The sequence below is a fragment of the Aquila chrysaetos genome (assembly GCF_900496995.4).
Source record: "Aquila chrysaetos chrysaetos chromosome W unlocalized genomic scaffold, bAquChr1.4 W_unloc_2, whole genome shotgun sequence".
NCBI lineage: Eukaryota > Metazoa > Chordata > Aves > Accipitriformes > Accipitridae > Aquila > Aquila chrysaetos.
The window spans coordinates 1923801-1951752 of NW_024470322.1; the positions used below are offsets into that span (position 1 = coordinate 1923801).

A 27952-nucleotide genomic window follows, 5' to 3' on the forward strand; every position below is an offset into this window, starting at 1 on the left:
CAGTGATTATATTATAAGTGTGACTTTTGATCCTTTACATAAGATTTAGGTATGTCAAAGGGTGCCAGGGAATGGCCCATGCACCATGGACCTGTTTTTACTTCATATCCACTGCACAGTGACCTGAGCAGTCTCTTGCAGCTCTCTGTGAGGGAACATGTGTGCAGCAGCAGGTTCATTCAGAAAACTTGTGTTGACCCTGTTTCCTTGAGGAGATAGAGAGCTGCCTGTGGCATGGCTGCTTTTTTCCTGGCAGGGAGAAATGAGACTCAATGAGGTTCCTCCAGATAGAAAGTCAGGAAGTCAACTAAAAACACACATATGAATGCATACAGAAGTTATTCGTTAAGTAATTTTACATTGCCCTAAACTTGTGCTTTCTTGTATTGGGTGGAGAGAAGGCCTGCTAGTTTTACAGAAGAGTCAGCTGGAGGTTTTGGGGCACCTGAGTGAGCTGCTTGGCCTTGGCCTGCAGGGCTGTGACGGGCCCACCGGGTTTACAAGCGTTGCACACCTTTCGGAACCTCTCTCTGACTAGCCAACCCCTGCCAATAACATCAGCCGACTCACTTTTCATTAGCCGGCTGGTTGCTGGGACTGTAGAGCTTCTAGCGAGACACTTAACCCTCTCGATGCCGCGCGGCGCCAGCCGCCCCGGCAGCCCCCCGGTAGGACCGCGCACCCCTCACGAGGAGGGCGCGGGGTCGGTGGTGCGAATCGAGCCTCCGAGAGGCTGCGGCGAGGGAGACGTGAATACCCCTCCTCTCACTCCTCTCGCATCATCGCCCTTTTAAACGGGCGCGCCAAGGCACCCAGAGTAGCACGCGGTCTGGGGAGAGAGCACAGGGATTGGTGGGCCTGCCGCCTGGTGGACACACCCTCCATGCAAAAAGGCTCATCTGAGCGAAAGAGGCAAGAAGGTAAACAGAGTTGACTTGTGCTGCCTGTTGGCCGATGGGGGGGGGGGGGCTCCGAACCTAACGTGATGGGATTCGGCGCGGCCGTTCCTGAGCAGGAGTGCGCGAGGCAGCCAGCAGTTTCCTCTCTACTAGCGGCCGCGCCTCTGCATCCGCCGCTGTCGCCAGACCCAGGCCGACCGTGCAGACGGCAAAGCGCTTTTCCTCAGCACTGCCCTCCGTCTGCTGAATATTGTCTTGGGGGGGGGGGGGGGTGAAAAACGAGCCCTAGGAGCAATTTGAAAATTTTTTTTCCCCTCACGTTTTCTTTTATTAAGTATCCCCCAGTGAACTACTAGAGGTCAGCTCCGGCAGCTGTGTCTCTGAGCCTCGTCGCCCAATACTGGACTGACCCGCCAGTGTTTGGCGGACCATGGCTTGCAGCACCTGGTGCGACAGCGCGGCAGGCCCCAAGGGAGTGTATTGAGGTGCCCTGCGCCGTCCGGGGACTTGGCGAAGCGCAGCCAGCAGTGGGAGTGGTTCTGTGCATGGCAGCAGCGGGGCTGCTCCCATACCATGTTGGCCGTCGCCTACATGGACTTTGTGGCTGCCCAGTGCCTGGTGTCCATCTCCAACGGTTCTGCCATGCCCGAGGCGGCACGGCTGAAAGTGCCAGGAGAGGAGCAGGTGGGAAAGGAGCCGTACGACCCCCGTGACGCTTGGAAGGACTACTGCACCTTGGTGACCATTGCCAAGAGCCTTCTGGAGCTGAACAAGTACCGGCCCCTGCCCGTCCCCTCCGTCTGCAGCAGCAACGTGGAGAGCCCGGACGAGGAGGTGGGCTCTGACAGTGACGCGACCACAGAGCCGGGGTTGAGCCCGGCACGCAACTCGGCGCCGGGGCAGCCCCCCCACCTGCGTGACGCTGTGCCCCCCAAGGGGAAGTTGGCCGCTGAGAAGCGGTACAAGTGCCCCTACAGTGGCTGCGGCAAGATCTACGGGAAGTCCTCCCACTTGAAAGCCCACTACCGAGTGCACACAGGCAAGCCGCGGGCGCGCGGAGGGGGGGGGGCGGGGCTCGAGGGAGCTGCTTGTCCTCGGATGAACCCTGTGGGGATCGTTTGCCGCAATATCACTTATTTCCCCTCACACACTTCAGATGGGGAGCCTGTGGAGGGGGGGTCCCGTGTGAGCCCTACGTCAGTGGCACCGTAAATCTGGCCGAGAGCCCTCGGGATTGTCTAAAACAGCGCGACTTGGTCGGGTGCGGTGTCTGCCAGGCCAGCGGCCAGTGAGCAGGCCACCTGCCACCGTGGGGAGTGAGAGTGGGGCCGGCTGCCCTGGGCAGGGCTGTGGCAGCCAGGCGTGGCTGGTCCTCCCGTACCCCCGTGGGCTTCCTGAATCCTCAAGGGAGAGCTCAGGTCAGCTCCTCCAATAGCCCTGGTGTGAAAGGGACGGCAATTAATGGAGGAAAGCCCAAGGAAGAAAAAGGCAGGGAGCAGAAGAGCAAGTCTTGTGGAAAATCTTGGTTTTTTAGAAAGGTAGCAACCTTTGGAAAGTGGAATACACTTTAGGTAAATGGATCAGTTTGAAGAGAAGCTGTCAGTGGCTGATGTTCCAAAATTGCTGTATTGCTTTTATTTATGAGCTTCTTGAATCGGACTTTCTGATCCAGCGCTACAGCACATAAGTTTCTTAGTTATATGACAGTCGCCTTCATTATAGATGCTGTGGTAGGTTAACCTTGGCTGGCTGCCAGATCCCCACCTAGCTGCTCTCTCACTCCCTTTCCTCAACAGGACGGGGGGGAAATAAGGTGGAAAAGCTCATGGATCAAGATAAGGACAAGGAGATTGCTTACCAATTACAGTCATGGGCAAAACAGACTCTGCTTGGGGAAGATTAATTTAATTTATTGCCAATTAAAAATAGAGTATGACAGTGAAGAAACAAACCCCAAAACTTTAAAAATAAATAAATAAAACCCAACCTCAAACACTACCACTCACTTCTTCCCAAATTCACCTTCATTCCTTTGTTCCTCACTTCTCTACTTCCTCCCCACCCCAAGCGGCACAGGGGGGATGGGGAATAGGAGTTGCGGCCAGTTTGTAACACTTCGCCTCTGCTGCTCCTTCCTCCTTACACTCTTCCCCTGCTCTAGCGTGGGGTCCTTCCCACGGGATACAGTCCTTCAAGAACTGTTCCAGCACGGGTCCTTTCTGTGGGGTAGAGTCCATCAGGAACAGACTGCTCCAGCATGGGCTCTCCACAGGCTTGTCATGGTTTAACCCCAGCCAGCAACTAAGAACCACGCAGCCGCTCACTCACTTCCCCCCCCACCCAGTGGGATGGGGAAGAAAATCGGGAAAAAGAAGCAAAACCCACGGGTTGAGATAAGAACGGTTTAATAGAACAGAAAAGAAGAAACTAATAATGATAATGATAACACTAATAAAATGACAACAGCAATAATGAAAGGATTGGAATGTACAAATGATGCGCAGTACAATTGCTCACCACCCGCCAACCGACACCCCGCTAGTCCCCTGAGCGGCGATTCCCCGCCCCCACTTCCCAGTTCCTATACTAGATGTGATGTCACATGGTATGGAATACCCTGTTGGCCAGTTTGGGTCAGGTGCCCTGGCTGTGTCCTGTGCCAACTTCTTGTGCCCCTCCAGCCTTCTCGCTGGCTGGGCATGAGAAGCTGAAAAATCCTTGACATTAGTCTAAACATTACTTAGCAACAACTGAAAACATCAGTGTTATCAGCATTCTTCACATACTGAACTCAAAACATAGCACTGTACCAGCTACTAGGAAGACAGTTAACTCTATCCCAGCTGAAACTAGGACAAGGCTGCAGCTTCCTTCAGGGCATATCCACCTACTCCAGCATGGCCCTCTCTATGGGCTGCAGGGGGACAACCTGCTTCACTATGGTCTTTTCCACAGGCTGCAGGGGAATCTCTGCTCTTCTGCCTGGAGCACCTCCTTCCCCTCCTTCTTCACTGACCTTGGTGTCTGCAGGGTCATTTCTCTTACATGTTCTCACTCCTCTCTCTCACAGCTGCTGCACAGCATTTTTTTTAACCCTTTCTTAAATATGTTATCACAGAGGTGCTACCAACATCACCGATTAGCTTAGATTTGGCCAGTGGTGGGTCCATTTCGGAGCTGGCTGAAACCACCTCTGTCTGGCACAGGGGCAGCCCCTGATCTCTTATACAGGCCACCCCTGCAGCCCCCCCCCCTGCATCCAAAGCCTTGCCATGTAAACCCAATGCAGATGTTTACTATAGTATTGGCTGTGGCAGAGCAGCTTTATATGAAGATGCTGAGCATGTTTTGAATGTAAGGAAATCCTTGCTACTTTTCAGAGTATTGAGTTCTGAAAGAACAGAGGCAAACTTTCTGCTCATATAAATGAGCAAGTTTCAGAGACACTAATGGCATTTTGCTCACTTGCAGTAGTAAAGATTTTTGGCCCATTTTCTAAAAATAAATCAGTAGCCTTGGGTAAAAAAAAAAGCTCACCTGCTGTTCTTTTAAAGGATGTGTATTTGGTAATGCTCAACTACTGGTTTTACCTTTTTGAAGCCAGGTTTAATTAATCAGTTTTGCAGTCTGTGTTTTGATAGCCCTTAGTATCTTTAAGCTTTGCTTCATGCCAGGGAAACTGGATGTTTCAGGATCCTAGTAATGGCTTGAGTACTGAAGTTGTGTTGTATGTTGGCATCATACTCTGTCTCAAGTCTGGGCTATGTGAACTGAACTGCTAAATCTTGGCATAGCTCCTTGCAAAGGGGAGGCCACGTCTCCCTTGCACAGTGATAAATTATACCTTTTGGCTTTTGTTGGCAGACCCCCTCAAGCAGGAGAAGGACCAAATGAACTTAAGGGGAAAATTCCAAAAGTACGTGACTTAAAAACCTGTGTCAGCCTCACAGACTCCCCATGGAAGAGACTTTCTTCAGGGATTTAGGTTACTTTGCAAATGATACCAGCAGGTTAACTTGTACTCCCTAGAGGATTTAGCCACTGTCCATATGGGATTAGCTGCTTCTCTGCTCAGCTGTTCCTGTTATCATAACCCATCTCAGTTGAGATGGCATTTTTCACAAGGGCTTAATTCATAAGACTGTGTCCTTTAATACCCATCTACTCTCCCAAGCAGTTTAGAGGGTGTGGCAAAATGGAAACTTAGTGATTAAAAAAAATCTGCTGCAGCAACTCTTATTTCCTCTGGTTCTGCCTAATAATTAAGAGCATAGTAATTGTAGACTTTTTAAAATTTCTCTAGATTAAAGGGCTGTGTATGAGTAAGGAAAGGCATGGATCAAAGGAAACACACTGCCATGTGCTTCATATCTGTTTTGTAAATGACTTCTTTTCTGGATTTTGTATATTGACAGTGATAGTAAGTGGTGAAGTAAAAAATGAATTCATCACTGAGGGAACATGTTGCAAGTATTTAGTGCAGTCTGAGTAGGGCATGGTCAAATCTGAACACTGGCTAAACTTCTATTGCTCTGACTTGCCTGTTCATCTAGCTATATTTGTATTGCAAAGGAAGAGACCTGGAGTTGGTTATCTACCTATGCCCTACTAGGAGATCTGTTATGTGCTTGGCTCAAGAGGTCAGGAGAAGGAGGGTTACTGGATGTGGTTCAGTGGTGGACTCTGCGTTTAGGTGGAGTCAAGACTGTCTCCATGAGCAAGGAAAGAAGATGGTCAGTGATGACCCTTAAATAACCTCAGTACCTACCCTAGGGATTATTGTGTTATCAACTCAAAGATTTCAGCTCAAATCCTCTTTTGGAGGCTGAAGGTAACTGATGCCTTGCAAAACTTTGGCTCACAAGTGACAAAGGAAATATATTAGTATCACTTCCACTTAGTGCTCAGATACCCACCCTGATATGGGGACCAAAACAGACATCAACTGGGATAGCATTTTGGGTGTTAACATGAAAATTAATATACTGTACAACCCACACTGCTTGCTGTATGCAATATAGTTCTAAGTATCTTCTGAAGTAGTGTGAGGCTTACAAAGGCCACTCACTTGTGGGTAGCACATAACTCCAAGTACTAAATGCTTAACTTGGACACACTAATGTACCTTCGCTGTAGTTCTGTGTGATTAAAAACATTACAAAAATGCAGCAGTAAATAAACTGAGAGCTTTCTAATGTGAACAGTTAATAGTAACCAACTGAAATACTAAATGATGCTGCTGTGGTGGGTTGACCCTGGCTGGACGCCAGGTGCCCACCAAAGCCGTTCTATCACTCCCCCTCCTCAGCTGGACAGGGGAGAGAAAATATAACAAAGGGCTTGTGGGTCGAGATAAGGACAGGAGAGATTACTCACCAATTACCGTCACGGGCAAAACAGACTCAGCTTGGGGAAAATTAACTCAATTTATTACAAATCAACCAGAGTAGGTTAATGAGAAATAAAACCAAATCTCAGAACACCTTCCCTCCACCCCTCCCTTCTTCCCGGGCACAACTTCACTCCCGGATTCTCTACCAACCCCCCCCAGCGGCACAGGGGGACGGGGAATGGGGTTTACGGTCAGTTCATCACACGTTGTTTTCTGCTGCTTCATCCTCCTGAGGGGGAGGACTCATCACACTCTTCCCCTGCTCCAGCGTGGGGTCCCACCCACAGGAGACAGTCCTCCATGAACTTCTCCCAATGTGGGTCCTTCCCACGGGCTGCAGTTCTTCACGAACTGCTCCAGCATGGGTCCTTTTCCACGGTGTGCAGTCCTTCAGGAGCACACTGCTCCAGCGTAGGTCCCCCATGGGGTCACAAGTCCTGCCAGAAAACCTGCTCCGTGGGCTCCTCTCTCCACAGATCTGCAGGTCCTGCCAGGAACCTGCTCCAGCGCGGGCTTCCCACGGGGTCACAGCCTCCTTCGGGAACCCACCTGCTCCGGTGTGGGGTCCTCCACGGGCTGCAGGTGGATATCTGCTCCACCGTGGACCTCCATGGGCTGCAGGGGGACAGCCTGCCTCACCATGGTCTTCACCACGGGCTGCAGGGGAATCTCTGCTCCGGTGCCTGGAGCACCTCCTCCCCCTCCTTCTTTGCTGACCTTGGTGTCTGCAGGGTTGTTTCTCTTACATGTTCTCACTCCTCTCTCTGGCTGCCGTTTCTGTCTGTCCCAACTTTTTTTCCCTTCTTAAAAATGTTATCACAGAGGTGTTACCACTGTCACTGATTGGCTTGGCCTTGGCCGGCGGTGGGTCCGTCTTAGAGCCAGCTGGTATTGGCGCTCTCGAACACAGGGGAAGCTTCCAGCAGCTTCTCACAGAAGCCACCCCTGTAACCCCCCCTGCTACCAAAACCTTGTCACACAAAGCCAATACAGCTGCTAATGCTAATTACTTTTTATAAATGGCAGAACAATTCCATAGCAACAGTGGGATTTGATTGAGCCTCCGGAGTTATTCATAACTACATATTGTGGAGTGTTAATGTTCCCTCCTCAGTACCATTTAAAAAAAAAAAAATCATTTATCTCATCTCAGATTTTTTGAATCCCTTCCATCTACCTTCCACTTCTTAATCAGGCCATCGATTTGGTTTCTTGCTGCTTTGTATCCTTTAGCTGAAGTAGGTACACAGCTATCAATTAAAAACTTCCTGGTCTTAAAACTTTAATATTTAACCTCAGTCTCTCAATCTTGGACAATGACTTTAGGACTTTGGTTCACACCTATGATCTTGCTTGTACCAACATGACTTTTTACTCATGGATGCTAACTAAGCAAGGTGGAAAGCTCTGAATACTGATTTGTGCTGTGTAATGTTGAGAATCTAAAAATTCACTGGACCATATTTGGTCAGCTAACAGAAATGAGACATGAAAGAGCAAATAAAGTTAGAAGACCAAAGACTTGATGTTCAGAGGTTAAACGTCTGTATTTTACTAGTAATTCTCTAAACCTGTTGGTTCAAAGGCACTATGTATTTCAGAGACCAAAGCTATCTGTATAATAACTGTTTGCTTGAGCCTTTGAGTCTAGCTAAATTTCCAGAAGACTCTGGTGGGTTGACCCCAGCCAAACAGCTATCCTGTCCCTCTCATTCCCCTCTCCTGCAGGATGGGGAGAAAATAGAAGGAAGGCAAGACAACCTGTGGATCGAGATAATCATAGAATCATAGAATGGTTTGGGTTGGAAGGGACCTTAAAGATCATCTAGTTCCAACCTTGCCATGGGCAGTTTAATAGGGAAAGCAAAAGCTGTGTGCTCAAGCAAAGCAAAATAAGGAATTCATTCACTACTTCCCATCAGCAGGCAGATGTTTAGCCATTTCCTGGAAAGGAGGGCCTCAGCACGTGTAATGGTTGCTTGGGAAGACAAATGCCATAGCCATGAATGTCCCTGCTTCCTCCTCCTTTCCCTGAGATTTTATTGCTGAGCATGACATCATATGGTATGGAATATCCCTTTGGTCAGTTTAGGTCAGCTGTCCTGGCTATGTCCACTCTCAGCCTCTTGCCCACTCCCAGCCTACTGGCCTTTGAGCCAGGTGGGGGATTTGGAGAGAAAGCCTTGATGCTGTGCAAGCACTGTTCAGCAGTAGCCAAAACATTGGTATGTTATCAACATGGTTCTAGCCACAAATCCAAAGCACAGCACTATACGGGCTACTATGAGGAACGTTAAGTCCATCCCAGCCAAACCCAGCACACCCATCTAAAACTGTCTTCTGTGGTGATCTTAACAAAAAAGTCAGTGGATGGTGCTGCACATCCTACTTAAACAAGCAGCCCTTGGTTCTGCCACCATTCCTACTGAACTCAGTATGACTTAGAATAGGATTTGCAGGAGGAAGCTAAGGAAGTCTGAACACTCTTCCAGAGGGTAGGCCTTTCATTTCTTGCCAGACCCCCAGTGTTTCTGTGATATAGTCAGGTACTTCTTCATTCTATCTTGGATGTATACCTAAATTCAAAATTTATTAACTTGCAAAAGCCTGTGATACAAGGACAAGCCTGTCACTGAAACTAAACTACTGCCTTTCCTGTCTTATCACTACTATCCAAAAGTAACTTGGAATTTATTATTTAAATTCTGATGTATTGGACAGGAACACTATTACAGGTAAGATTGTGTGAACTATTTCCCATAGCATCTCTGAGGTATGTGGCACTTTAAGTAGAAGATAAAATATGGTGTTATCCCAAAGCTCACAAGCCAAAAGCTATTTGTCTGGAGGGCAGGTGGAGGATATGAAATATGAAGTGACCTTACCTTAGTCTCATAATACTTAGGTAGTATTATGAGAATAGGACAGGTAAACTCTGATCAAGTTTGGTAGTAGCAGGATGGATTACAAGAGTGGTCTTTCTGCACAACAGTCTTGAGTATTGAGGTGGTATGGGCAAGTCTTGCAGACTTCCCCTGAGGGCTTTCTGAGCATAGAAAAAGGCCCAGACATAGGCAAGATGTGCACAAGACCAGAGCCCTGGAAGTAAGAGCGGATATGCAGAGGATTAGCTTGAAAATGCAAAGACTTCTTTAAATAGGTAGTTTTAGAGGTTTGATATGGCCAGTAATATGTAGGTTTACTATTAGCTTCAAAAATGAGGGGGGGGGGATGGGGGACTTAACAGAGGAGGATGTGCAGACCAGAGGATCTCCAGGGAAAATACAGACAGACATATGAGAGTAAATAAGCAATCTCAGCCAGAAGGCCTGGGCAGGGAGCATTGAACAAAGGACAAGATACCAAAAGAAAGGAAAGGAATGGCAGGAGAAACTAAATTAAAGAATGTACACTTGCTAGGATGGTGTGAATACAAGCCAGTTAAAGGGCATATGGCAGCTCATAGCAGATCCTCCTAATTAGAAAAGAGGGATAGAGAAGGTACCATGATGTTAGTTTGTGAGATGCCTCTTACAGGACCTTTAGAAGTTAACTCATCTGGGGGGGGGATGTGTGTGTGTAAATTCCAAACACTTCCCAAAATTTAGTGCTACAATTTGGTGGGATGTTCATGTCTACATCAGGTACTCTTAATTAAGGTTAGATGCACAAAAAATCCTGTTCTATGAAAAGTTTTCCCTCTAACTAGGTTTTATAGTCAACTGCCATCTTGTAAATCAGTTTGTAACATTAGGCAGTTGATACACTCTTCTGACATTTTGCTCCAATTGATCGTCAGTAGTAGGTTGTGGGCAGAAGCATGGATCCATCGATGGCCATTCTACAAGGTGAATCTGAGGAGCATTTCTGGTAGAAGGGAAAGATACAAACAGCAACTGATTAGTGCTGCAATATAGATATCATGGCATTGATCCAGGCACCATATCAGTTTAGTTTGGTTGTTTAGTCTGGAGAAAAGGAGGCTCAGGGGAGACCTTATTGCTCTCTACAACTACCTGAAAGGAGGTTGTAGCGAGGTGGGTGTCTGTCTCTTCTCCCAAGTAACAAGTGTTAGGACCAGAGGAAATGGCCTCAAGTTGCGCCAGGGGAGGTTTAGATTGGACATTAGGAAAAATGTCTTTACCAAAAGGGTTATCAAGCATTGGAACAGGCTGTCCAGGGAAGTGATTGAATCACCATCCCTGGAGGTATTTAAAAGATGTGTAGATGTGGTGCTTAGGGACATGGTTTAGTGGTGGACTTGGTAGTGTTAGGTTAACGGTTGGACTTTTCCAACCTAAATGATTCTATGATTCTATGACTGTACTGCTTTGTTATTTGTATTCTAGATTATCACTAGATTGACAGACTGTACACATACAGATATGTTGGCAGTCCTCTGCTTGAGCTTTTTTGAGTATTTTATGTGAGCATAATCTGAAATTTATGCAATGCAATGACACATTGCCAGTTCCTTTACAATAAGACTGAAGAGCAGAAAGTGGAGCTAGCAGGACATTTTTGCTAAACCCAGACCTTTGCCTGCAACCCCTGTTCTCAAGGATTTATAAAAACATGCAAATTGTTAGGGTTCTAATAGGCATATTTCCAGGTATTGGAGAAATATGATAATATTGACTGGAAGCCTTGCTAGCTGAGCAAGGTAGGCAAAAATCATAAAGATTAAGTCCAGTGTTGCCTGACTCAGTTGTGGTTTTTTTCCTGTTTTAAAAAATAAAGTTAAGTGAGCGTATGTTTCACAGTGGGGGAAACACCCCAGAAAAGCTTGCATGGATTATATTAATTCAATCCATGTAAGGAAGTACACATGTAGGAGAGAAGCAGTGAGCAGGCATTGCCCATAAGGATGTGACTCCTGTTGCCAGATGAATGTATTGAAAATGCAGCTCTACTGAGTTCCTGCATGCTGTTGTGTTATGATATTGAAGACCATGTGGTAGGCATCACCTGTGCTTTTTTTAAGTTTGTGTCTCTTGCACTCCTAGGTGTTAGGATCCATGTGGGAACGATCATTCCCCTTCATTAATTGCAGTGCTGTTCTGTACCACGCTGTCATTCATTGCCTCACAGAACTCCCAAACCTGCAGCCAGAAGAGCAGGCAAAAGCCAAGTTAAGATTAAAAGGCCAAACTCTGGGATAGCGATGGTAAAGCACACTTCAAATGTTTATTTGTGGTAATGTAGTTTATCATCTAGATGTAAGCTATGGTGACTGTGAATAGCCTGAGACCACTCTATAAATACCTTAAACTTGAAGGAAGAGTCTGTTGAAATATTTCCTAATGGATTAATATTAAAATAATAAAAATTATATTATCTTTCTGAATACACATAAAATTGAGACCAGTAATGTACCTCAGTTTCATTCTGTGTGTTTCTGGCCACAAGTGTTAAGCTTGTTTGTACATGAGCAACTTGATAAGATCACCACTTAACCTCCTTCATACACATCTTCAGAGAACAGAAGAGTACACTGCAGTGAGGACAATGCTTGCTCTGAGCAAGCTGAGCTTAGCCATTGTCCACCTGGTTGTGGTAGGCCCTACAGGCATGTTGTCTGTGGTTACTTTCAGCTAGCCCCACAGATGCTTGCAACATTGATCTCTGCAGAGCCAGGTCACCAAGTAGAATCCAAAGAAAGGTCTTCCTTTGCAACCCAAATGCAAAAGGAGAGCCAAGCACCTCAAAGAGGGAGCCCCAGCTGTGCATAGGGCTGTCTGTGTTAGCATGTCAGTAGTTCAGTGCCTGACTCCAGGCTGGAGAGAAAGATGGTCCTATCTTTGCTCAGGATGCCTAGCCATGAACCTTCTTCTGAAGCAAAGTGCCTATGCCAAGTCATTCCTCTTTGTGCTAGAGAGGAGGTAGGGGACAAGTTCCATAACACTATTATACCCAGTAGCTCAGTAATTAGAAAATGCCATCAGTAGCTGAAAGACCAGTTTTCAAGTCCCTGCTCTGTGGAGTTTGGAAAGAGACCCCTCTGATCGGAGAAAGTTTCTGCTCCTTACCCTGTTGAAGCTGTTCCTCTTTAACAAGCATTTAATTATTTAGATGGAACAGGAACCTAAACCCAGTGCTTCTCAATACCAGGTAAGTGCCCTAAGCACCATGCTATGAGTTGGTCTCTCTCCATTGCTCAGTTAATATTTAAATATTACTGCAAAATGGAGGAAGTTCAAATGGAGAAAAGATGGAAAAGGAGAAGAGGTAGAGACTTGCCCCAGAGTAACCGAAAGTCTATTGCTGAGGATATTCCTCTCAGCTATGAAAAGTGTGAATTTAACTCTCAGGTGAGGTCTTTCATCTCCCAGGTAGCTTCCCTGACTGATAGACATTAGGGAGCACAATCCCCCAAATAAAGCCTTTTCTAAGGCATGCGGGGAGGGATGTAATCCAGTAGAGAAGCCACAAGGATGTTCCTTACATCTGACACTGTATCAGATGGGGGTAACAGCAAGATTGAGTCTCACGGATTCAGGCATGAGCTAGGACTCCCAACAGCTCAGTAGAGCTGGGTTTTAGTGGGTAGTTTTGCATTTGGGTTTTTTTGGTTGGTTTTTTTTTTTTTTTTTTTTGAAAGAAACTCAAACACCTGCACATTTAAGCAGCTGTTGAGTGGTGGTTTTGAGGATGTCAGAGCAGTCTACTTGCTGAAGGTGGCATTTTTAACACCTTAATCATTCTGTGGTGTTAAGTCCTGAGTGCTGGTGGAATAAACTTATTGATGCAAATTATCCATCTGTTGCCTATCCTATAATCACCTGACATTGATTAGGGGTCTGTTAAATCTGTTGCAAGACTAGCTGGTTGAGTTTAAGTGTTCTAGAAGTCCTTGTTTTATACAAATAGTACATACCATCCTCACTGCTGATCTTGCTCTGTGCTGTTTCTCACCAGCATCTGTAGCTTTGGTTGCCACGTTTTAATGATCCAATTTTGGACTCTCTCAGAAGAGGAAAAAGGCTGCTTGAAATGCCTCCAGTCCACTGCTCAGAAGTGGGTGTACAGGTGCCTGTGAGATTCCTCTTCATCAGAATATCTTGGGTTTTGAATGAGTGTCCACATGTCCCACAGGAAACTGCTCATTCAGAGTGTGTGGGGGAAACAAGGTCACTGGAAGACAAAAGTAAGAGAGACCTGAGATAACACCTACTCTGGGGCAAGGAAGAAAGCCTGTCCATCTTTTTTCCTGCAATAAGCTGGACCATGTTCTTTGCACTCATCCATCTACAGAACCTGTGATACTTTGTGAGACACTGAGAAACACAGGAGTGGTGGCTGAGTGGGTTCACAGGAAGAAGAAAAGAAAAAAATGCTTATTGTGGTTGTGTCTAAGCCAAGGATTGTAGTTCAGGACTAGATCTTTTCAGGATACCAAGATTTCTTTGGAAAGTTCGAGTTCCAGCAGCCACAGAGCTTCAGAAGGATCTTGGAAGACAAAGACAAGAAGGTATGCTAGATTCTCCTATTTGAACCATGCAGAGTTGAATCTGTGTGTTGAAGCTGTGGGGATACTCTTTTTTTTTTTTTCCTTCTCCCCTTCCCCTCTCTGGCTTCATGCAAACAGTCCTGTTTTCCTAAGTAGCTTTGCTCTTGCCTGATGGCAAAAGATTTCCTTATTTCAGCTTTCCATAGTTGTGTGCTTTTCCATCTCCCTCTTTCCCATCAGCTCCCTCAAATCCCTGATAGGAAGGGGTCAGCCCTGCTGTAGTTCTGTACCTCTGGATTTTAGGGCAGGTGCTGCAGGCAGAGATCGAAGTTGCTGCAGCAGTAGATGATGGCTACAGCTATGCCATGTCACATGACTAGACACAGAATGGGAACTGAGTACAGGCACTGCATCCCATAAGTCAAACTTGGAACCATTCTTCAGTTTTGATACTTAATATAGTTGCTATTATGCATCCTAGGCAGCACAGTCTTACCATGTACCTGATGGTATCTTGTTTGTACATACATCAGTCAAGGGTGTCTAATTAGCTGTCCATTCATGCAGCTGCAACTACAGTCCATTTGACTTCCTAGTTAATGTGTGAAGCAGTATCATTAGCATTATTTGATGATAAACTGTTCTGCATTAGCTAACATAGATCCCAGACTCTGGACTCATGGCTGTGTCCAACTTCACTACTGTCAGCTAGAAAAACAAAGCAAGTCTAACAAACAGCTCATCTTGGCCAGACTTCCATCCATACCAGCAGCAATTTCTGAAAGTCTTCTGTAAAGTTAGTGCTCAAACAATTCCAGTAACTCACTTAAAAGTTAATACACCATGGAGTGAACTTAAAATTAATTGCACCACAGAAGCTCAGTTTGTTCCAGTCCTAGTGCATGTCCTTTTATAAGCTTTTAATAGCCTAAGCATGTGATTATCAATTTTTTCTTCATCTTTTTCAAACACTGCTTTTTTTCATTTTCCCTCTGGAAAAATAAGACAGTCCAGAACTTCTTTATCACTTGCTTGTCTAAATTAAGTCATCTTTGTTAAAGCTACTGAACTGCAGCTCCTAACCTGTCATCCACATCTAAACCAGTGTCTTGTAGTGAGAGACAAATGATGAATCAGGATATTGGGTATAATACCTGTACTATTGATGAATCTACTAATGCAGACTTTATATTATTTTTTCTTTTCTTCCCCCCCCCCCCCCCCCCCACCCCCGAAACCCTGCACAAGACCACAATGTAGAAAGTCTGGAATGTCTCAGGGCAGGACCAAAAAAAAGCTAAATAATTGACCCCCCTAGTCAGAAAAAAATGGAAAGTTACCTCCCTCAGCTCATAAAAAGCAGCTTAGATACAGAGTTTAAACTCACAGAGAAATTAAAACTCTCCATTTGAGGGAGAGCGTGTGAGAAGGAACAGGGAGAAAAGATTAACTGGAGCAAGAGAACAGAGATCAGAAGGATCCACAATGGCTTTATATCCATATGGGATCTGATGCAGAAGTGCAAGTTCTTTAGACTTCAGAAAAGATCTATGGAGAACCAATGTTAGCTTGTGCTGTTATGTCTACCACTATGTCCCTGGTGGCAAACAGGACAAAGAATGGGAGTTCTGCAGATACCTATTCCAATAACCTTTAAATGAATTTGTTTCATTTGTTACTTCTGTAAGCTGCCCTGGATATGTCTTTTGAATAAAGTTTTATCTCTTGTTCAGATTCTATCGCATATGGTTTTAAGGTATTGATACATCAGTGGACATTCCTCCATCACTTGGTTGAAATCCAAGCTAAGGCGTGTTTTAAAACATAAGTAGCATACTGACAACAAAGGAAATAGTACATAATACCAATTCATTTTAAGGGTTTATTCTGCTCATTTCAAGCCTTAGAAGTACTAAGAGGAAAAACATGAGGGGGAGGGGAATGTCTGACTAGAGCACAGAAGTCAGTAGCACCTTGTTATCCAGCCTAGGTACCTGATCTCTCTCTAATAGAATTAGGCATTTCTGCAGGCTGAAGAGCTGTCCTGAGGTAGATTATAAGAAATGTTGCTTCTGGGGAAGAGGCAGGATGCCTGAACTTTTTCCATTGCTCTGGGGTGTAGGTACCTTATATAGAGCCATATATTAGATGCCTCCACACATGCAAGATTTATAGCACTTCTCCCACACTCCCTGGGGGATCTAGAAAGCTTTTCTGCACCTCCCACTGATGCCTGCTTCAAGAAGCTGCGACAGAAACCATAAGATAGTAAAAGAGCAGTACAAGTGAAATGCTTGACTCAAATGTTGTGCAGACATCAAGCAGAGCAAAGCCAGAAGAGACCAGTTAGCATAGTGCCATCACACAAGTGCTCTGTATGGTTGTGTGCACCTCCCAGTGTTGCCCTGGGTTGTAGCTGTGATCACGGCCTTCATGTGTATATGAGCAAACATACAGTTTTAATTTCTTCTATACAGGCAGTGCTTATTCTGAAAGGCTTCCAACCATGTTTAAAAACATACAGCAGGAAGCCAAGAAATCTGTAAAAAATAACCCACAGGTCAGAATGGCTTGCAGTGGTGTTTCCACCCTGCTCTGGGTTAATGCACCAGGCTAAATTGGCATTTTGTTATTTCTGTTTCCTTCTTCCTTGACCAAGAGCCAGTCTTGCTGTGAGATGAGGAAAGAAATTGCACAGGAAGCAGGCTATGCTGTGGCTGGCCTAAGAGGCTGCCTTAATGTGCAAACTCGTACTCATCTAGCTAAAACTACCAAATGCTGGTTATTTTGAGACAAAGTAGTCTGCCTGTCAGGGAATACCATATAATTAGAAGCCTAAACCATTAAAATTACTACATTACTTATGAGAATTTCACTAGGGCTTTAAGGGCCCATTGTGTGGCTAAATCTCAGCTTATTTAGTCCATCATCTTCTTCCTTGACATCACATCTTCTGGATGCCATCAGTCATTTTTCCCCCCACTCCTCTGCTCCCATTCTTCTCTCTCAAGCTTTGCAATGCTTTCCATTGCCAGTTGTCATCCTGGCTTCTGGGCTATTAATTCCTCAAGTCTTTATCCTGGTCTTTCATCTCTGAGGAGTTATTCCAAGGCACACTTGCTTGTAAATGACTCCTTTTTTTGTGATCTGTAAATGTAAAGTGAGCTTGTGTGTTGTGTCAAACTTCACAGTATCAAGAAACACTGGAGTTCTTGAATTTCTTTCCAACTCTTCCAAGTTGGAAACACTCCTGGGATAGTTTTTATATTTCATGGTTGACTATAAATAGCTGTCACATAGCTGTTATTTATATTCCCTTTGGGAGACTCTTAAGAATGGGAATTAAGGCATCAAAATGTACTGGCTCATGATGTCTGTGACTGAAAGCTTCCATGTGAACTTAAAAGTTTTCATTTCCTTCTGTGTCATATAACTGAGTCAGTGTACTGACCTGAGCATAACGCAAATGGTATAGAATAAGGGGTGGAGATTGTACTGGATCTGGCTGGGATGGAGTTAACTGCTCTCATAGTAGCCTGTATAGTTCTGTGCTTTGCATTTGTGGCTAGAACCATGTTGATAACATGGCAGTGTTTTGGCTACTGCTGAGCAGTGCTGGCACAGCATCAAGGCTGTCTCTCCAAACCGCCCTCCAAAGGCCAGTATGCTGGGGGTGGGCAAGAGTTTGGGAGGGTATATAGCCAGGACAGCTGACCTAAACTGACCAAAGGGATATTCCATACCATATGACATCATGCTCAGCAATAAAACCTGAGGGAAGGAAGAGGGGGGGCATTTATGGTTAAGGCGTTTGTCTTCTGAAGCAACTGCTACATGTACTGAGGCCCTGCTTCCCAGGAAGTGGCTGGACATCTGCCTGCTGATAGGAAGCATCTGCCTCTTTTTGCCTTTGCTTTTCTCATTAAACTGCCTTTATCTCAACCCGTGAGCTTATCCATCTTATTTCCTTCCCCTGTCCTGTTGAGGAGGGAGAGTGAGAGAGGGGCTGGGTGGGGGTCTGGCAGCCATCCAAGGTCAACCCACCACAGTCAGCTTTGCAGATCAGGAAGAATTGGGTCTGTGACTGTATGCAAGGCCCATGCAACCTGCAGAGGTGAACTGAAGGGATTTGGAGTGTTAGGGAAATTATAGTGAGTACTGTTCACTCCTCACATCCTTGTTTTTGAAACAAAGGTGCACTGTATTTTAGGTTAAGGTGTTTGGTTTTGTTCTTTATCATCATAGCAAACATTCATATTGATAGAGCTGTGAATAATGAGATAATTTTCTTGCCTTCAAATCAGCCATCTAAGAGATTGAGGGGAGACCTTTATTTAGTGGAGCAGCTTGGATTTCTGGGAGAAAGGGAAAGGAAAAGAGGGGGAGCATAGGCCCTCTCTCTACAGCCACAGCATTTTTGCTGTACATATTTGTAGCCCTGGGTGGGGCTGCACAGCTCTCCCAATCCCCTCCCCACTCAATTCTTCCCAGACTGGAATTACTTGTCCTAGCTGAGTTGTTTTTTGTTTTGTTTTTTTTTTTTTTTGCTGCTTTTCTAATGGTTACAGATTATTTTATTCAGCAGAATGGAAGTGTTAGAGGAATAACAGTGGTGTTCCTTTCTCAAACCTCTGTAGCGAGCACAACATAAAAAATGTACAGGAATAGGCAGAGCTCATCTGTTGTTGTGACAGCATTCAGAGTCATGTAAGGTTCTGCACTAGAGTGTGAGTTTCACACGGTTGGAGGGGGTTTTGGCTTCTGCTAGAGGTGAGACTGAAACCTGATGAAGTAACCGATCAACAGCTCTGCAGACACTGACTGCAGATCAGGCCACACACCAACCCTTTTCGCTTTGTGCGCTTTACGCTGATCAGGCCATGCACTCACCCTTGTGTGCTTTACGCTGATCAGGCCATGCACTGCAAAAAACTGCAGCAAGAAACTTTCCTCTCTACTTCCACTAAGTCTGCTCAGGGAATTTTAACACTCACCCTTCGATGCCTCCCGCTCCAAAGACCCCAAGCGACCTCACTCGATGCTGGCCGTTGGATGTTTGGAGGCGAGAGGGTCCGAAGGTGGTGGCCTAGGGTCCCATCTGGGGTGGCAAACTGTTAAAGAAGTTTCTTCACCCTAGGTTTCCCATAGCAGAGTCTCAGGCATCGAATCTTAAAAAAATAAATTTATTCAGATGGTACAGCCGGAAAAAAAACCCAAACAGCTCAAGCTGGGTGCCTCTGGAGAGGGACCCCGAACAAAGAAATCCCTGGGCAATTATATCCTTACAATCTATGCACCCGCCCCTCACGCGCCCTTCACGCGCCTTTTGGTCCAATGGTGATTTCTGGTCTGAGATCTTCTAACACCTTATTGGATTTCTTCTCTGTCTCCAGGCAGGCCGTTAACTGTTCTTATCTTGTTGAGTTGCAGCTTCTGCTGACGGTTGTAGTCTCCTTATCTTCTGGTTTGTGCTGGCTCTGGAGGCCGCCTTTTGCTTAACTAGGTAAAAATTCAGCATATCTAGGTGAAAGTTCACAGCTTGTGGCCTAAGGCTTCAGCAAGTCTAGCTACTCATGCTAAGTAAGTAATGCTACACAAACAGTACACCAAATCGCACAACATTAGCTGTAACCCCTGCATCCTAATGCTAAATGATTGACTCTGAGCAATTCATTATATTTAAAACTTACTTATTTAAGCTAAATGACTAGTTTTTCTTAACAGTCCTCCCTTTGTTTTTATTAAGCATTTCTGCTAATACTCTATATTCTAATGGATAGAGAACAGTTCCTTTGTGATTTAACCCTAACACAATGATTGGATATATGGTGTACACCGAAGCATTGCGTATTGTTAAGACAAAAGCAGTGGCCCTATTGTTGATGGGGTCATAAATAAAATTGACTAAATACCACTGGGATTGGAATTCTCTTTCAAATTTAGTTGCATTGTTCCAAATTACCTTTTGAATCTCCGTGGGTAAAATGTCTTCTTCACCTTCTCTTATAATTGCTGCTACTGTAGACTGCATCCATAGTTGAGCTTGGATACAGCTAATGGCTAGTGAAACATTGCCTTGGACTGTTCTGAGTGCATCTACAATCAACTGGTGGTCTTTTTCATTAATTTTTTCCCACTGAGGTAGCATATCAAAAACAAGCCATTGGTTAATCCCTAATGCTAATAGAGAGGACCGCAATGGGTATTCTGATTTGCTGAAGTCACTTGTGTTTGCGCTCAGTTTGTTTACAAGTACTTCAGCATTTATGCTATTTAAGACTCCCAATCCTGTCCCTATGATACCAGTTGCATCTCTTTTTGTTCGCCTCGAGGGGGTAAAGGTTCACTCATGTAACCATGCTAACCATCCTGCATAGGATATACTCAGGAATGGTGAACAGGTCGGTTTGATCGTAGAAACATTAACTTGTATCAACAATTCTACCTGTTTCAGTGACCATGAGGGATTAAATAACACTTGTTGTTGCCCTACATATTTGATAGCATGTGGTCCAATTTCAGATATTTGCGGGATCAACTCCTCTCTTATTAGCGGAGTTGAAGTTGGATTCATCATGGTGGGTAGAGGGACTGTATATGGTATCAAGTCAATTCTTTCACAAGTTACATTAATTTGTATTCTGCCAACTACACCATTAACTGCCACACAACACCTGGAATCAAGTGTTAAACAGCAACTGGTATTATTGGGACAATGAGATCTATTTTTTCTGATTACCTCTGTCACAGTTAGATCATATGCCCTATCCAATTCACAACAGAAAATGAGAGTCCCTTCTTTAGGTTTTTCAAGAATTGGGAAATCGGATCCTGTATAACCTAGGTAGTTTTTTTTCTTTTTGAATTTATCACCTTTCCACCACTCTGGATCATCCATCCTTTTTAATTTTATACTTAGCCATGCTGTAGCAGTCACCAGAGTCGACAGTATCAGGAGTAGTGAAATATCCCAGTTCATTCTTTGTTGATTTTCAGGAATCTGTCATCTGTCAGCTGGTTGGTTATCCACCACTTATTTGACATGAGAATGGTGTATCCAATTTTCTTTTCCTAAAACTTTAACAGCAAAATAAGAACACAATAAGGCAGTGTATAGCCCTTCCCATTTGGGTTCCAATTTTGATTTTCAGGAAAATACCTTAATTAACACTTTATCTCCAGGTTGTATATCATGTACCTGTATTTCAGGTAGCGTGGGTTGATATCACTGAGCATATTTCCTTTTCTCTTTAAACTCTTGTTGCTTATACAAAACGTACTGGGTCAACCATTCATCTCCATCTAAGAGGCTGGTCCTAGCGGGGACAAAGGTCCCAGGTACAGCTAAATGCCTGCCAAACACTATTTCTGCTGGTGACAACCCTAAAGGTTGGTGAGGGATATTTCTAATATCCCATAGCACTATTCCTAAAACTTCAGGCCATTTCAAACCTACCTGACTACAAGTTCGAGCAATTTTATTTTTGAGAGTCCTATTCATTCTTTCCACCTGCCCTGAGGACTGCGGATGATATGGAACATGTAGTTGTCACTGTATTCCTAAACTTTTATAGATATTGTTTAGTATTCCCACTGAAAAATGAGAACCACTATCAGATTCTATGGTTTCAGGTATTCCGTATCTGGGAATGATTTCCTGCAGAAGTGCTTTGACCACTCCCGCAGTATCAGATTTCCTTGCATCAGAAAACTTCCAGCATGTGGGACAAGAACTCACAATCCTTTTTACTGCCATATGTATTCCGGGGGCTGCCTACATTTTCTCAATCTGGTTAACAATTGCTGTCATCCCTCCATGTGTCTTATCATGAAACCACCCAGCCAAAGTCATTAAATATTTTCTCGGTAAAATGGGTTTTCCCCCAACAGTCCAAATTCCAGTTTCATCTTTCACAGCCTCCCAACTTTCCCAATGAGCCTGTTCTTCCTGAGTAACCTCTGTATATATTTGGGCTGGGTTATTGATATCTGGCCAATCATCAGCAGAGGGAGTTGTTATGGCGGTACACTTGTGTAGGCTGGCAGGCAGCGGCTTTAGCTGCTTTATCTGCCAATTCATTATTTCTTTCAGTTTCACTGGAGCCTTTGGTATGAGCTGGGCAGTGTACTACAGTGATTTCCCTTGAAAGCTTAATAGCTTTGTCCTGGTTTCAGCTGGGATAGAGTTAACTGTCTTCCTAGTAGCTGGTACAGTGCTATGTTTTGAGTTCAGTATGAGAAGAATGTTGATAACACTGATGTTTTCAGTTGTTGCTAAGTAGTGTTTAGACTAATGTCAAGGATTTTTCAGCTTCTCATGCCCAGCCAGCGAGAAAGCTGGAGGGCACAAGAAGTTGGCACAGGATACAGCCAGGGCAGCTGACCCAAAGTGGCCAACGGGGTATTCCATACCATGGGACATCATGTCTAGTTTAGGAACTGGGGAGTGGGGGCAGGGAATTGCGCTCGGGGACTAGCTGGGTGTCAATCGGCAGGTGGTGAGCAATTGCACTGTGCATCATTTGTACATTCCAATCCTTTTATTATTGCTGTTGTCATTTTGTTAGTGTTATCATTATCATTATTAGTTTCTTCTTTTCTGTTCTATTAAACCGTTCTTATCTCAACCCACGACTTTTACTTCTTTTCCCGATTTTCTCCCCCATCCCACTGGGTGGGGGGGAGTGAGTGAGCGGCTGCGTGGTGTTTAGTTGCTGGCTGGGGTTAAACCACGACAGCTTCTGACAGCATTCAGATTTCAGTTCCATTAGAAATATTCTTTCCCACTGAGGTAAGAAACCCTCATTCTTCCACAGCATACCTGTTGCATGACACACTCCAAAAGCGTATTTAGAATCAGTATAAATAATTACCCACTGATTATGTCCCCACCAGGCTGCTCTTGTTAATGCAGTTAATTCAGCCCCTTGGGCACTCACCGAGGGTTGTAGAGGTTCTGCTTCAAGTACCTCTGAGTTTCTCACCACTGCATAGCCTGTGTGTCATTTTCCCTTCACATAGTATGACAATCCATCAGTGAAAAGGGTTAGATCCAAGTTCTCTAGAGGTTGATCCTGCAGATCTTCCCATAGGCGGCTGGAGTGAAACACTACCTGAGCACAATCATGATGCGGCTCACCATTGGAGGGAACAGGCAGTAAAGTTGCTGGATTCAAAACATTTCATCTTTTAAAAGTAATATTATCTGTATTCAAAATTGTTAATTCATAGTGATGCGCTCTTTGTGGGGACAATGCTTGTGTAGCATGTTGCTTAAGAATCAGTTCTACTTCATGCAGGACATGACATACCCGGTTATTGGGTGGCTCAGGACTAATGGTCTGCTTTTTTCTATGGTAGTTGCTGTTGTGGCTATTGCTCTAATACAGGAATTATTCCCTGCCGCTGCAGGATCCAGTTCAGTTGAGTAATAAGCCACAGGGCGGCGGTGTAGACCTAGCTTTTGAGTAAGGACTCCACTGGCTACTCCTTTGTTCTCATGCACAAATAGTTCAAAGGACTTGGAGTAATCCGGCAATCCCAATGCCGGAACAGAAGCTAAAACTCCTTTTATAGATTGGAAAGCCTTTTCCCTCTCTGAATCCCACCGTATAGGGTCCGCTTCCTCTGCCTTTGTAGCTTCTGTCAACAGCTTGCTTAACTCCCCTAGCCCCGGTATCCAGGGTCTGCAGTATCCTACTGCGCCTAAAAATCCTTGCAGTTCTTTCTTTGTTATCAGTCGAGGTATTTCTACAATAGCCTGGACCTGTTCTGGGTCTACTAATCTTTGTCCTTCTTTTAATATGAATCCTAAATATTTTACTTCCTGCTGACACAGCTGAAGCTTAGAAAGAGATGCACGATGACCTTTTTCTGCTAAGCAGTACATAGACAAATAGTATCTTTCAAGCAATCTTCATATGTCTTTGTGGTGGGTTGACCCTGGCTGGGTGCCAGGTGCCCACCAAAGCCGCTCTATCACTCCTCCTCCTCAACTGGACAGGGGAGAGAAAATACAACAAAAGGCTTGTGGGTCGAGATAAGGACAGTTTAATAAAGCAAAAGCAAAGGTCACGTGCGAAAGCAAAGGAAAACAAAAGATTTTATTCTCTATTTCCTATCAGCAGGCGATGTCTGGCCACTTCCCAGGAAGCAGGGCTTCAGTACATGTAGCAGTTGCTCCTCCGGAAGAAAACCATAAATAATGAATGCCCCCACTTCCTCCTCCCTTTACTTAGCTTTTATTGCTGAGCTGACATCATATGGTATGGAATATCTGTTTGGTCAGTTTAGGTCCGCTGTCCTGGCTATGTCCCCTCCCAAGATCTTGCCCAGCCCCAGCCTACTGGTGAGGGGGGGGAATGTTGGAGAGACAGCGTTGATGCTGTGCCAGCACTGCTCAGCAGTAGCCAAAACACTGGTGTGTTATCAACACCTTTCTAGCTACCAATACAGAGCACAGCACTATGAGGGCTGCTATGGGGATGTCCTGGTTTTGGCTGGGATAGAGTTAATTGTCTTCCTAGTAGCTGGTACAGTGCTATGTTTTTGAGTTAGGTATGTGAAGAATGTTGATAACACACTGATGTTTTCAGTTGTTGCTAAGTAATGTTTAGTCTCAAGTCAAGGATTTTTCAGCTTCTCATGCTCAGCCAGCAAGAAGGCTGGAGGGGCACAAGAAGTTGGGAGGGGACATGGCAAGGGCAGCTGACCCAAAGCGGCCAATGGGGTATTCCATACTATGTGATGTCATGTCTAGTTTATAAACTGGGGGGAGTGGGGCTAGGGCGAATCACTGCTCAGGGACTAACTGGGTGTCGGTCGGCAGGTGGTAAGCAATCGCATTCTGCATCACTTGCATATTCCAATCCTTTTATTATTACTGTTGTCATTTTATTAGTGTTATCATTATCATTATTAGTTTCTTCTTTTCTATTCTATTAAACTGTTCTTATCTCAACCCATGAGTTTTACTTTTGTTTTTCTCGATTTTCTCCCCCATCCCACTGGGTGGGGGGGAATTGAGTGAGTGGCTGCATGGTGCTTAGTTGCTGGCTGGGGTTAAACCACGACAGGGGACAATTAACTCCATCTCAGCCAGACCCAATACAATCTCCACCCCTTATTCCTTACCATTTGCGCCATGCTCAGGTCCCACATAATTTAATACACATATATTTTCTAACCATTCCATTTATATTTAATTCTCATTATTGAAATCCCTTCTTACCAACACTTACAACTTAAACTACATACTTAAACTGCCTTTATACCCAACATACAAATTTATACATTCTCATTAACTACTGTCCCCTGTCCTTTAACAGATAGATATTACTCTCCCAGTATTCATGAAAAAAATGTAGGAGACCCTGCAAACCACTGTGGGAGATGCGTCCAGGTTAATTGTCCTTTCCATGTAAAGGCAAACAAAAGTTGGCTGTCCTCATCTAAAGGAATACTAAAGAAGGCGGTGGTTAGATCAATCCCAGTAAAATATCTTGCCCAATGTGGTGTTTGTAGAAGTATGGTAGAGGGATCGGGCACTACTGGGTGAGGAACCACTACGTGCTGGTTAACTACCTGCAGATCTTGTACAAAACGGTATTCTGGCTCCCCATCTTCATCTAATCTATTCTTTTTTACAGGGAGTATAGGAGTATTATACAGTGACACACATGCTTTCAAAATTCCTTGAGCTAAATACCAGTCTATTTGCTTTTGAATGCTCTTCTCAGCTTCTTGGGGAATAGGATACTGTTTCATGGCCGGAGAGGGGGATCAGTGTAAAGCACATATGGATAAATAAGGAAAGTGATGGGAAATACACCCGGCACGGAGAAGGGGATGTCCTTGGTCGAGGTATTACAAAATTGGAAAAGAATTTTTGGTACAGCAAGCCTATCAAAAAAGCACACAGTTACCTTATGCCGAGAAGGCTGGCCATTTATAACTAGAGATGGAAACCCAGCAGACTGGTGGCCACCGCAAGGGACCTTTGACCAGCACAGACTTACCTTTCTGCGACATTGCCTAGAGGATAGGTTCCCAGGACAAATGGATTACTGGTATGTTTGGGATGATTTGGCGTGGGAGAGAAAAAAACAAAGTCAGAGGTGTGGGATGAAAGAGGCATCGCCAAAGGTAATGCTTGCAGTAGTGGAGGCTACTGCCCCAGACAAAGCCTCAGATAATGCCCCAACTGCGTCCGCCCCACCTTATGCGTGTAATGCTCTTTCTTTGTCTTCTGATTCTGCTCTGCTGGTTGCCACACTCTATCCTATGGTTTCTACTGTCTTACCTAATCCTGCTGCCATGCAACCAGGGGTGGCAGGTGAAGCCCCCCCCACCTGTATTGCATGTGTCCTGGTTTCGGCTGGGATAGAGTTAATTGTCTTCCTAGTAGCTGGTACGGTGTTATGTTTTGGGTTCAGTATGAGAAGAATGTTGATAACATACTGATATTTTCAGCTGTTGCTAAGTAATGTTTAGTGTAAAGTCAAGGATTTTTCAGCTTCTCATGCTCAGCCAGCAAGAAGGCTGGAGGGGCACAAGAAGTTGGGAGGGGACACAGCCAGGGCAGCTGACCCAAAGTGGCCAAAGGGGTATTCCATACCATGTGACGTCATGCCCAGTATATAAACTGGGGGGAGTTGGACTGGGGGTGGATCACTGCTCGGGAACTAACTGGGCATTGGTCAGCGAGTGGTGAGCAACTGCATTGTGCATCACTTGTTTTGTATATTCCAATCCTTTTATTATTATTACTGTTGTCATTTTATTATTGTTATTATTATCATTATTAGTTTCTTCCTTTCTGTTCTATTAAACTGTTCTTATCTCAACCCACGAGTTTTACCTTTTCCTTCCGATTCTCTCTCCCATCCCACTGGGTGGGGGCGAGTGAGTGAGCAGCTGCGTGGTGCTTAGTTGCTGGCAGGGGTTAAACCACAACATCCCCTCAGCAGCATATTACCCAGCTTCTCAGCTGTCCTGCTGCAGCAAAGTTTGTATGTGCTGGTGTTTATATCCCTCCCCTAAATTTCTTGGCATCCTTTTCTTCCTGCAGGCGAGCGACCATTCCCCTGCACGTGGCCTGGCTGCCTTAAAAAGTTCTCTCGCTCCGATGAGCTCACCCGGCACTACCGAACACACACAGGCGAAAAACAGTTTCGGTGCCCCCTCTGCGAGAAGCGGTTTATGCGGAGTGACCACCTGACAAAGCATGCCCGGCGCCACACCGAGTTTCACCCCAGCATGATCAAGCGATCCAAAAAATCCAGCTCCAGCTCCTTGTGAAGGCAGAGCTGGCCTGGGGAGGAGAGTGGGGGAAGCGAGCCACAGCAAGGATATGATGAACAGTGCAAGAGCAGTCTCCGCTGCCGTGCTGTTCAGTCTCTACTCACGGTTTGAAAGCACATGTAGCCGAAGTTTAAAAAATAAGTACTCTGTGCCCCACTCCCCACCCTTTGCTAGGAGCAACAGTCTTAAGCAAGTGAATTGCAGAGTGAGTGAGGGAAGGGATGGTGACTGGTCTAGGCAATGACTTTCTTCTGTAATTTAAAGCATTGACACTGGTGTATATATGTCTGACTGGATGGTTTGGCCTGTGACACCACAGTAGCATGGTCTTTGTGGTTGCTGTGTCATGAACATGTTTTGTTGAACAATGTAATGCTGCTTGTATTTAAAATTTGAGTAAACCCATGTTTTACTCAGAGTCACTTAAATAATTCTCAAGTAAAAACTCCATAGCACATTTTAAAAGTGGGTTTACTTCTATCTCAGAATGATCCTTCATTTAAAAAGGTGGTTAAGAGAAATATTGCATTTATTACTAATAGCATCTGATCGATACACAAAAATAAGGTGAATTTATACTCAAGAAGACCCATTAAAGTAAATGTCTTTTCAATTTTTCTTTGTATTAACTATACTTTTGAATATAAGCTGCACTTTATCCAGTAAAAAAATGTATAATTCAAGCAGATACTTAAAGCAAAGAAAGTCACAACAGCTCAGTCATTTACTGACAGTATGTGTATTTAGCTCTATTATTTACTTACCTGGAAAAAATAGAAATCAGCCTGTGTAATGTGGCAGGGTGCGGCAGAAAGAGACTTAACTGCAAGGTTCAAGCAAATGATTTATTTGAACTTCACTTACAGACTTAACACGCCACTATTGCAGGTTTTACAGATACAATGGAGG

General features: G+C 44.8%; 1 protein-coding gene and 1 long non-coding RNA gene across 2 annotated transcripts; one reads left to right on the plus strand and one right to left on the minus strand.

Annotated features, from left to right (window-relative positions):
- The first annotated feature begins 1215 nt into the window (after positions 1-1215).
- LOC121232963 (Krueppel-like factor 9) lies at positions 1216-27884 on the plus strand. The gene is made up of 2 exons (XM_041121536.1): positions 1216-1938; positions 26811-27884. The coding sequence occupies exons 1-2, from the start codon at positions 1473-1475 to the stop codon at positions 27038-27040; spliced, it is 696 nt and encodes a 231-aa protein (XP_040977470.1). The 5' UTR covers positions 1216-1472; the 3' UTR covers positions 27041-27884.
- Positions 7284-18903, minus strand: LOC121232974. The gene is made up of 3 exons (XR_005931780.1): positions 18777-18903; positions 13169-13425; positions 7284-10158 (listed from the first exon to the last, which is right to left on the minus strand). It is a non-coding gene; the product is annotated as an uncharacterized LOC121232974 (long non-coding RNA).
- Positions 27885-27952: the final 68 nt, after the last annotated feature.